Genomic DNA, 11,912 nt, shown 5'->3' with positions numbered 1-11,912 from the left:
CTAGACGCCCGCCTCCTGTATAGACGAGTTTAAGTTATATTGACCTTTCTGGAAATAAAACTGTTGCAGTGAAAAAGAAATATTGTATTTTTTGTTTTGCTTTTCATTCAGCCACATCGTCATTGTAATATTGATCACTAGTTTTGCACAGTTTCCTCATATTGTGCAGCTTTATTACCACAGGAAGGCATTGAAGGTTTTGGAAAGCACTCAAAAAAAAAGAAAAATAAAACCATTTTAAATGCACAGTTTATTGTAGGAATATTTAAACTGTTATCAAAACATGTCTTTGCTCAGGCTGAAATTCCACAGGTTAAGCAACAAGTGTCCTGGCACAAGAGGTAAGTGACTATCCAGTCTTCAATGAAAGTTGTGCTGCTTTTCTCAAGTGAATTGAGGATCTTTTAAGCTAAGGTTTAAAATAAAAACATTTGAACCCAAGGCAACTGTTTCTTTCTCCTTTTAAAGTGCATTCTCGCTAACTAAATTGCTGTACAGCAGGTGCTTTACATCACAGGCTCATGCTCAAAGTTCTGCTGCTGATCAGACAACCATAGTGCACAAACGGGGGAATCTACACATCTGCTGAGGTTGTGGGTCTGAGTGTTGTCCTTGGGTTTCAGAGTGTGTTCATTTGACGACCTGTTGCTCAGAGCAGCTCCGCCTCCTGTCAGGATCAGATCATGTGCTGGTGTCCGATAGCGTTTCCAACATCACGTCGCTCTCGTACATGTCGCTCTCTAAGGTTAGCGAGAGCCGCAGAGGAGTGTCCAGCATCATCTTGTCCTGATTGGACACGGGGGTTTCCAGCGACGCCACATTAGTCTCTTCCAGCCTCGATGTTGCTAGAGTCTCGCTGGGCTCTGACGTGTTCAGCATCTTCATCAGCGCTGGAGTGTTCAAGTCACCTTTCACCTTGTCGTTGATGTCCGTGCCTTTACAAAAAGACCAACAAGAATTAGGCTAATACGAGTAAAAAGTTACCAATGAAAATATGCGTTTTTATAATCTAATAATGAAAAAATATCTTTCACAATATCCTTATAAATTAAATATTTACAAAAACTGCTATATTACCACAGAAATCTATTCTTCTCTGTAGTATATTTGTGATAAAACAAACCTATGTATGCGTCTGTGTCGCCGATGTACATCTCGATACAGTGTCCGAGCATCGTCACGGAAAAAGTGTCGTCCCTTTTCAGTCCTAATGCCTGGTGAAGACAAACAAACACAACTTGAAGCCAAACTAATCAATCAAATCTTTCCCCAACAAATGCCATTTTAAAATACATAAATCAGAGCAACAAAAATTTAGTTAAAAATTTTAACAGAAAAATATTTCAGGTTCTAAACACAGAATTGTTTTGCTTTACCCACATTAATAGAGTCAAGCAGCTGCAAGACTTCTCATTCTAATGTGTGAAACTCCATTTAACACTCGTTTCCCTTTAGGAGTTTTCTGCTGTTGCAGCTTTCGATGTGGGTTTGAAATAGTTACTGGGTTTCCTGTTTTACTAAGAGGAAGACAAGTTACCGAATATATAATAAACACCAAACTAACCTTTCCTCTACAACCTCCTTTCTACCTAACCTCTGAAACCACTCCAGTATTTTTCTTTAGACATTGTTAAAAGACCACATTTTAATTAATTCCCTGTTTTTAAAGTTAAATAATACAAAAAGTGAAAAAAAAAAAAACATCATCTGGGTTGTAACCCGGCTGTCTATTATAGCATGGATAGGCTCCAGCAACCACAGTGACTTTCTCCGAACAAAGCTGGTGCAAAAAAGGATTAGTGGAAAACATTGCTGTGTTAAGATACTTTTATTTCCTTTAGCTGGAGGAAAAATACTGTTCGTTGGCTATTGCTCAGAACAACAACATGATTGGTGTAGCCAACACTTCACAATTGAGCCAGAGAAAAGCCAAACATGCAACTGTTCAAACTCACTGTGTGAAAGTAGTCGATAGCACTTTCAAAGTCTCCCATGAGGCTGTGCACATATCCTATCGCTGCATAGGTAGAGGCGTGCTGAGGGATCAGCACCAGTGCTTGACGGTGGTACTCCAGAGCCTGCTCGTACTTCCTAGTGTCAATAAAGATGAACATTTTGAATCAACTACATCGTAAAAAGAGAGTTTGTTTCCTGATTAAATATGGATCATGGTTATATTTTATGGCGTGTGTTTATTAATATTAAAGCTATCAATCTTCAAAACACAAACAACACATTTACTCAACAATACAACATTTGTTTGTCAAGTTTGTTCAAGTATCTGTTTAAATGAAGATGTAAACATTTTCGTGATCAAGTTTGATGGTTCTTCCAATGCATTTCAAGGGCTTGCTTATAAGAATCCTCTTGGGAGATTTAAACTTATATTTAATAGTTAACCACATAGAGTTCAAGCTTAACGCAGCATTGCAGATTTGATTCTTACTTGAGTTTCCGACAGACGTGACCCAAGTTGTTTAACAAAGGCTCCCATTTGTCCACAGTGACCTTGATATAAAAACAAGGAAAAAAACAAAATATTCAGCTGAAAGTTTTCACATTTTTGATAAATCACAGACAGCGATAATGACATGAATTCATACCTCATTCCCAATGGCTTTAATTTTCTCCATTGCGTCAAGGAAATACCTCTCTGCTGTCTTCCAGCTGTAAAGAGGGGAGGGAATAGTGAGCAGATGAGGACATAAGCTATTAAAAGGGGAAAAATAACTAATTACAGTCTATATATTCATTAACTTGTCAAAATCAAATACGTGACCAGTCTGGGACACCTTTTTCTTTTTAGTACCGGTATTTCGGCTGACAAGAAAAAAAAAGTGTTGAAAAGGTATCAGAACAAGATTCTGACAAGTAGACTGACTGAGGTGTTTATTTCTCTATAGAAATCTATGGGAATTTGGCTTCTTGGAACCAGCAGGTACTTCCTGTTTGGAATGTGAGGGAGGAGGAGGAGTCAATCAGTTCAGTTCTCATATATAGTCAATGCAGGACTTGAGCAGCATTTACGGCTGCATACTTACTCTCCATTTTGAAATGCAACCACAGCCATCTCATGGATCACAAACGGGTCCTCTGGAGCGATACTAAGAGCCTGGCTAAAGAAGCGTTCTGCCAGCTTGGAGTTGTTGGTTAGACCGTACTCCAGTCCAATGTACAGCATGGGTAAGTGACAGCTGAGGAGGAAAGCAGAGAGAACACTAGGATCAAACTCTGCCGTGTGTTTGCAAACATATGGTCATATTGGCTGTGTGACTTGAACTTTTAATTATCAAATGTTTATGGAAAGTATTATTGTATGACAAATTAATAAATATATAAGAATAAAATCAAAGCTTTACAAGAATAGGGTCGTAAAACTATGAAATAAAAATCAAAATCTTACAAGAATACACTTGTAGAATTATGGGTAAATAGGTCAACATTTTTAAGCCTCATGGCCTTTTTGTAAAATAACTTTTTTTCTCATGATTTCAAAATATTTTTTGCAGAATGTTGACTTTTTTCCCCATAATTTTACGAATTTATTCTTGCAGAGAATTAACTTCTTCTTAACTTCTTCTTCTAGTTTTATTTATTTTTTTGCAGAAATTTGATTTTTTTACTCATTATTTCGCCTTTATTCTTGTGAAATTACAACTTTCTTCTCGCAATTTTACCAATAATTACTTGTAAAATTGCAATTTTGTCTCCTAATTTTACAAGGTTATATTAGTGAAATAATGACTTGTTTCCTCATAATTTTTCGAGTAAATATTCATCCAATACCTATTTTTGTCTCATAATTTTACTATTTTATTCTTGTAAAAATGTTTACTTTTTTCTCAGAACTTTGAAAGTTAATTCTTCAAAAAATTGAGACTTCGTTCTCATAATTTCCCAGGTATATTCCTGTGAAATAACCTATTTTCTCATAATTATACAAATGTTTCTTGTAGAAATTTGACTTTTTCCTCATAATTTTATGTGTAAATAAATACATGTAAAATTGCAATTTTTTTCCCTCATAATTTCTCAAGTTTATCATTGTGAAATTATGTTTTTCCTCACAATTTCACAAGTTTTTTTCGTGAATGAGTAAATATTTATAAAATTGCAATTTTATTCCTAACTTTACAAGTAAATTAGTTAATTTTTCTAAAATTAATATTTCTTATAATTGTACGAGCTTATTCCAATAAAATGTTGTTGTTTTCTTTTCATTATTTTTCGAGTTTATTCTTGTAATTTTTTTAATGTTTTTTTTTTTTTTTAACTTCAACATCTTTATTCTCAAACAGTATTTTTTTCCCCTTCACGGGGGCTCTAATACTTCATTGTACTTATACCAAATGGCCTAACTTTGCTTATTTTAGAAAATAAAAGATCATTTTGAAAAAGCCAAAAATGTCTCAACTTTTGGTCCTGTAATTGGACAGTAGATTTTTCTAATAATAATAATGATTTCTAATAAAAGTTGACCTCAAACAGAAGACTTTTATCACTGACTCACCCTTTCATAAGCTGAGCTGCAGTGAAATATGCTGCCATAGCTTGGTCGTGTTCACTCTCGACTGCAAATGAGTGACCATAAGCGATCCACGCGGGGCCGTAGGTTCTCTCCAGAGTGGTGGCTTTACTGCATTCACAACAGCCAGGACACCAGTAAAAAAAAAGTCAAAACAAATGTGGAACTAAACAGAGGATTGTCCTTTCACAGTGTGGACACATACCTAAGGTATCGTCTGGCATGTTCGTTTTTATGGCCAACCATGAGATAGTAGCATCCAACGGCAAACCATGACACCTAGTAACATATTTGTTCAATATTTGAATCCTTCCAACAGCCAGTGAATATTGATGACAATAATTCTACTTACTGGATTGTTAGGATACAAATCTACAAGTTTGTGGGAGAGGTAAAACAGCTCTGCAGAGGGGAAAACGATGAGTTTGGATTAATCAGAAGAACAAACAGGTAAAGTAACATTCATGTGTGTGGTGCACTTTACCGTTTGCTTTACCGAGCTCCACCAGCGTTCCAATGTGAACGGGTAAGCAGCTGGCGTGGAAGGGGTCTTTCACCATCACCCTGAACAGCCGACAAAACAGCTCGATTTAAAAAAAATATATATGGGATCTGAACTAAAATGACGGTGAATGTATGCCATGAATTCAAAAGTGAGCAATCAAATCAAATTATTGATGAGCACTTTTCATACTTTTTGTTTTAAATAGTAAAATCTCATGAACTTTCTATACAAATGTTTTAATAAACATACAAAAAAGGTAAAACAGATAGTAAATCTAAATGTGTACACAAATGTTAAGAACAAACTACAATTTTTACAGGTAAAAAATGACAAAACAAACAACTGCAGTGATTTTGTTCTCTTTTGTTGGTTTATACCCCACCAAAAACAAACTAAGTGTACCTACATGGATGTGAGTTTGTAGCACATTTTGAAATCACAGTTATAATAATGTCTCTCGGCTAGAGACACCACTACATCCAAGTTGTCTTGAAGGCCGTTGACCATCTCTGGCACCACCAGGTCACTGGGTTTGTTATACTGCAGGGAAGAAGAGAAACGTCACGGAGTTTCCTTTTTTTTAACTAGGAAAATGGGATTCAAATTCTATGAATTTTACCAGCATCTAAACAGACAACATGAATCAATATGTGATGTTTTTATGACGCCTGCTCTGTATTTTTCACTTTTTACTCTGCTCCAACAAAATGAATGGATTCTGCAGAAACTTTCCAGTTTGTGAAAATGTACATTATAATAGAGGAATGCTTTATCCCAGAACTCGGATATTTGGGATCTTTGAAGATCGGTGATCTTTATAAATGTTATTTTGTAAAAATATGTTTCAATAATAATTGCTTAAAAATTGCAAGACATTTTGGGTATTTATCTATACAGTATAAACTAAACAAACTGAATGCGCTGCAGTTACTGAAATAAATGAATCTTCAAAGTAAAGTGTTCTCATTTTCAAAATAAAATTATTGATTTTTTTGTACTTGAAAAAAATAAGACTGACGTTTACTGAAATAACATCTGACAAAATGATTTTGCATTAAATTTAGTCCACAATTTGAATAAAAAGAAATGTAATGAATATGAAATTAAGGAAACTATAGAAATTATTTGATCAATTATGAAACGTCTTATGACTGTCTGCTAGCATGAAAAATTGCTAATTTAAAGTTTGAGATTTTTGGGGTATTTTCACTAGAGATGGAAACAATTATAAAAACATATTTGTTTAAGAAAACAGTTTAGATGAAAGAACTACGAGTGTTTCTAGTTGATCCACTTTGTTGCAGGTGTTGCTAAGGCTTTGGGTAATATCTTCTTGTCATCCGTCTACTAGAAATGTAGTTAGTAAAACTTTAAATGAGGATAGAAACACTTTTTCAGGATTTGATTCTGTTTAACACTTTGATTACCTTTTTTAATTTATTTTCAAAAAGGAAGTGTAGCAGCTCCTCTTCCTCCTCGGTACATTGCTGACTCAGAGGAAGTGAGTCGAGGAATTCTTTTTCTATGGAGATAAAGAAAAAAAAAAACATTTCACAGCAAAGTGAAACAACATCAAAACAAACGACTGCATCTGAAATATACAAATGGAGTGAATCTAATTCACTGCTGACTATCCAGCTCACCTTCCTGTGCAGTCAGCATGTGGTGGGATGTTAAAAGGTCAAAAGCTTCAAAGCAGTACACGTCCAGTTTCAAGGCCTCTTTGTAGCTGGAGGTGGCCAGCGGTCGGTTGTCCATGGCGTCATAGATCTTCCCCCGCAGGAGGCAGATGGAGCTGCTGATCTGAGCATTTTCAAAGGAAAGAAAATAAAACACTGATGCTGAAATGCAAATCTTGCTCTAGAGAGTATTACATAATAAAGGAAGTAATTTAGTTATTACTAAAACCTAAAAAAGTCATTTTGTGGAGTTTAGTTACGCCCAGTATAAACATTTATCTGACTTTAATCATTTAATGAACTATTGAGTAGAAATCTTAGGATGCAAACAACATCTGCAGAAAATTCTACTCTTAAGCTTCATTTCTTTCTCGTTTTGGGGGGAAGTTTTCAATGAGGAGGGGCTACATTGACACTTTCACACCTGTCACTTTGTTCTTATTTCATAATCATCCGAGCAGGCCTCTGAATGCCCACTGACGACATGTTTTGCTCAAACCTACTGAGCAGCATCCCTTCAATGAGTCAAGCGGGATTCAGTTTGGTCTCAAAATTTGAGAAATCATCATATAGTTGTCAGCACGGGATCATTTTTTTCAAAATACATCTGTACAAATCCTGACAACATGGCAGCTCAGGATTGTTGGTATGTTGTCTTCTTTATGATTACTGTGTAAACATGAATACACAATTAAAATTAAACACAGTCTATAAATATTTTAGGGTGGAATACAGTGTTTCCTAGCAATATTGCAGCTCATCTAGCTGTTTCACTGATTTCTTTCAAAGCAATTTTGGATACTTTTTTCTTTATAAAGCATCCTGATTGGCTGTTGACCTTGTCGATTAACCTTCTTCATGTTTTGTCTCCTGTACAGAATGAGCTCATTTTGCAGCATTTACGTTAATCTTGAATCATATCTTTGGTTTCATTCTATAATGTGACCTAATTTTTCGATGAAGGTTTGAATTTGCGAGTGTGCACACTCGAGGGCCATAAGGCTAACAGGTTACTGGACGACATTATCAAAAGCACCAGCAGCTACACATTTAAATAAGCTAGCAGAGCTTACAGAGGCGGGGGACATGCCCCAGTCTTTAGTGGATTCTGCCTCGCTGTCCTCCTTCCCACTCCTCTCCAGCATCTTCTTATTAACAGGCTCCTCTAGATCCAGGATATCCAAGGCCTGCTGGAACTCTTTGGCAGCATACTGAGAAAGTATTGAAAACATATGACAAAATTATTTTAGTAAAAACAGTAGTAGACTAAACGTGATGTGTAGTATTGGAAATTGCACTTACATGGCACCGGGCTGCAAGATATTGACAAGCTCCATACAACTGTGTAAGATATAAAGCAACACGTTTGGATACTGCAGATTTATAAACAACAAACCAACTGCGCTGGACTTGGCATCAAATTAAAAAAAAGAAAAAAAATCAACCTATAAAAGATTTAAACGTGTTTATGTCAAGTTTTTCATACAATATTTTAGAATTTTAAATATTAACAGTGTGAACATTTAAACTGCACACGAAAACAGAAGCTTCACACTTAAAAGAATATTAATTTCATGTTTCTAGATTCTGTTGAGGTAAAAATTATACAACTGTTAATTAAAAAACTTGAAAAAATGTTACAAATTAAAAATGTGGCTATTTGTACTGATGGGCTATTAGAATTAGAATGTCCTTGTGTATGCACAATCATATAATGTTGCTTCTAAGATTTTTAAATGAATATATACAAGTCAGGACAACAAATAAAAACACACTTTAAAAATAAAAAATCTAAAATACATACAAATATGTAGATTCAATGTCAGCGAAGGACAATAGGCTGTGCTGGTGACCATACAGCGATGTAAATAGTAAATATCCTACAATTTCACGTATATAACCATATAAACCATGAAATATTAATTTTCAAAGGTCGACATGGTAGTTGGAACTGCAGGATAATAACATACCTTGTCAAGTTTTCGGGAACGGAGGGCGTGCGAGGCTCTGTGATACTGGGAGGTTAGGTAAAGGCACTGAGCTAACCAGTAGATGTCCTGGGGGTCCTCTACACACACACACAATAAAAGAAGTGTCATAAAATGATTCTAAAATTGTGATATTATCTGGGAAGTAAGTTATTTTCTATTTAGGTGTAAGATCCACCGCTGTAACAGAAAGGAACTCTTGCTCAATAACACTTCAGACCACTCTGTAACTCATGAATTTAACAATACCCGATTGTACTTTTGATTATTTATTTCGATTGATTATTATTTGTTTTTTTTTAATGAGACAAAAAAAATCATCAGATTATGCTGTTAAATCCAATTTAGAATTTTTCTTTGACTTCTTTTGGAAAGTTTATGGTGCAGTGAAAATCAAACAACGTACCATAAAAAATAAATTAATAATTATATAAGAATACAGATGTAAAATAATAAGAAAAAAGACTTACATTTACAGAAAAAAATGCAACTCTTAAGAGGAATACATTCGTAAATGTGTTCATCAAGTAGTTGAACCTTCCCAAGAAAAAGTTTTTTGAAAAGTAATTTTCTAGGTGTTAAAATCAGGTGGACATCACACTGAATCTGCTTAACTTTTTATGTAAATGTGTCATTTTATTTTCACAAGATTCCAACTTTATTTTTGAAAAAGTATAACTATTTCCTTGTAAAAATGAAACTTTTTAAATCACAAATTTACAATTTTACTTACATAAAAAGTTGACTATTTTTCTAAATATTATACAACTGTATTTGAGTCAAATCTGACTATTTTGTCATAATTTTACAACTTTTTTCTCATATATTTAATTAGTTCATTTCTTTCTTTTATGATGGCCTTAAAACTCCATTATAATAACCTGTTCTAAACATGTTAAAGCTTCTGCCCTACTTCCCATCATCCCTTTGTTTACAAGTTCTCCCACTAGAATGAATGAAATAAATGAAGTCGTACATGTGAAACTATCAGGATGGAGCAGAGCTTGTGGCTTGCCGTATTAGCTTTAATGTCTCACATAAACAGCTTTTTTTCCAAATGCATTTTTTCCTCAAACTTGAATAAAAAAATATTCATCAGAAGTATTAAATTTTCAGCGTAATTTCTTTTCTCTATATGTCCTTGATCATGAGAAAAATGCCAAAAAAAAAAACATGATTTTCATCAGAGAAGGTTTTTAAGAACAAATACATCCAAGTGCTGCATCTGAAACCCTGCTTGTTAAAGTTCTGAAACAAATATAAAGTACTACAAATTTGTAGTTTGGTACATTTGGAGAAATAAAGTAATCAGAAACGTGAATTACTGCTAACAAAGTGTTATTATAAAAGATGAAGTGTAAGAAGACCCGTAAAGAGATAAATTCAATGGATCTACACGCATCAGTTTGTTTATTTTATCCTACTACGACATTTTTGAAAGTTTTAATTTGCTAAAATATGAGCTTTCTGGTGGTTAATTAGAATATGTTCTGGATAACACGTTAATTGGCCCTCAATACATCCGGTGTACAGATTCAAATTTAAGTAACGGTGTATCTCTCAGAGAAGAGGATCACTACCGCCTTAACTCACCATGAGAAAGTGATGCTATCTTGTCGGCCCAAAACAGAGCACTTTGATACTGCTGCTGTAAACAAACAAACAAACACAAACACTGTCAAATATACGGTTTCGTTTAACTATCTTCACCGAACTGAAACAAAAAATACTAAACAGGCAAACTCGAAGATCCATTCCACTAAGTGTGCAAGAGAACTAGCATGGCTAACAACACTTGGACTACTTATGAACATAAATATTCCTACCTGGTCAATGTACTGCCGCACGCGCTTTCGGAGCCTGTCGAGATTCATGTTTAGCTTTTTAAGTCGATCTCCCAAATTTTATAAATGTGTCATTCCTTCACTATAGAAAAAGCACAACACTACAAAGCACTAACTAGCATGCTAGCGGCGAAAAATCAAACCCGCGGCTTCTCCTTGTAACGTGTGTTTCAGGAAATGATGTCGTGGAGAAAACTCGATGCGGCTCAAAGGTTCCGCTTGTGTGATTTGACTCCAACCCTGAGTTTCTGCTGCGAATTTAACTAAAATGTTGATTTTAATATTAATAATTATAGCTATAATAAATAAAGCATGTAGTAATTATTTTTTTATTTAGTACAATAAACACATTTATTGATTAGATGAAATCTAATAATTATTTTTAATAAATTATCATACAAAAAGTGTAAACATAGTAAAAATAATTATAATTAATAATAGTATTAACTTCAGGTTTAAGTTTATTGCTTTATCTGGAACCTTAAATTGATAACAGTCAAACAAGGTGCTGTATATTAAAAACTTAAAACATTAAAAACAACAAATACGAGTTTAAAAGCTATTAAAGGGAGAAAAATACTAAAAGTATAAATAAGTGTCATAAAAACGCAAAGAAAACTGAACAATTAAATTATTATTATTATTATCTTACATTGTTTTTATTAGTTTATAACAAGCTAATATATTATGAATAGATTTGTTGCCTTCAAAATCATACACTTGTAATGGTGGGGTGAGTGCGAGTGATTTGACTTAATTTTTTTTATTTAGTAGCTGTTGTTGGTATTGTTTCTTGTCTTGTTTTGTATTTATATTTTATTTATTTATTTAGTTAGTTATGTACTTGTTTTTTTAGTTATCTTTTTGGGCTGTTCGTGTGTCTGGAATTTAAATTAAATAAATAATTCACCACCATACCATCATATTCATCAGTAAATATCCATGGATACGTTCATGCTCGCAAAAGGCAAATTAAAATGTTTTATTTATGGTGTGAGATATCTGTCTAAAAGAAATGCACGCATAAAGACAAACTTGTTCACAGCTCTTTCTTTTCACAGGCTCAGCCTGCAGATGCAGAGACTTTCAGCCTGTTCTTACTGTACATGGAAGGATGTAGGTCATTCCAACCTCCAATGAGCACCATGCACACATGTTTGTGTGCAACAGACTGCACGGGATCATGGTGCAGAGAAACGACATTTCTGCACAGAGACAAGACATTCACCTGCACCAGGGTGGCATTTAGGGCAAAGGTGAAGATCTGGGAATCAGCACAGCTGCAAACCCGTCTTCTGTCAAGAGAGTTCCGATGTTCCCTACCTGCTCTTGTGCTCCCTTGCTCTTTAGAAAACACATAAAGAAGAACTG

The 11,912-nt window shown here is 34.4% G+C and overlaps 1 protein-coding gene across 1 annotated transcript; it reads right to left on the bottom strand.

The window, feature by feature from the left end:
- Positions 1-232: 232 nt before the first annotated feature.
- On the bottom strand, positions 233-10,751 carry cdc16 (cell division cycle 16 homolog (S. cerevisiae)). Its single transcript, XM_024287171.2, has 18 exons — positions 10,524-10,751; positions 10,291-10,345; positions 8,680-8,777; positions 8,012-8,050; positions 7,783-7,920; positions 6,674-6,833; positions 6,458-6,552; positions 5,437-5,570; positions 5,010-5,089; positions 4,878-4,927; positions 4,731-4,804; positions 4,511-4,636; positions 3,042-3,194; positions 2,604-2,667; positions 2,447-2,508; positions 1,956-2,091; positions 1,124-1,214; positions 233-935 (listed from the first exon to the last, which is right to left on the bottom strand). Exons 1-18 carry the CDS (start codon positions 10,569-10,571, stop codon positions 682-684), a joined length of 1,857 nt encoding a protein of 618 aa, XP_024142939.1. The 5' UTR covers positions 10,572-10,751; the 3' UTR covers positions 233-681.
- Positions 10,752-11,912: the final 1,161 nt, after the last annotated feature.

Source organism: Oryzias melastigma, linkage group LG21, assembly GCF_002922805.2.
Source record: "Oryzias melastigma strain HK-1 linkage group LG21, ASM292280v2, whole genome shotgun sequence".
NCBI lineage: Eukaryota > Metazoa > Chordata > Actinopteri > Beloniformes > Adrianichthyidae > Oryzias > Oryzias melastigma.
Note: the sequence above shows the minus strand (reverse complement) of the source record. Positions and strands in the feature narration are given on the sequence as shown.

Coding starts and splice junctions, on each gene's coding strand:
- cdc16 (XM_024287171.2), bottom strand. CDS start 10,571: ATGAATCTCGACAGGCTCCGAAAGCGCGTGCGGCAGTACATTGACCAG. Junction 10,346..10,523: donor TGCGGCAGTACATTGACCAG/GTAGGAATATTT, acceptor GTTTGTTTACAG/CAGCAGTATCAAAGTGCTCT. Junction 8,778..10,290: donor GATAGCATCACTTTCTCATG/GTGAGTTAAGGC, acceptor GTGTGTGTGTAG/AGGACCCCCAGGACATCTAC.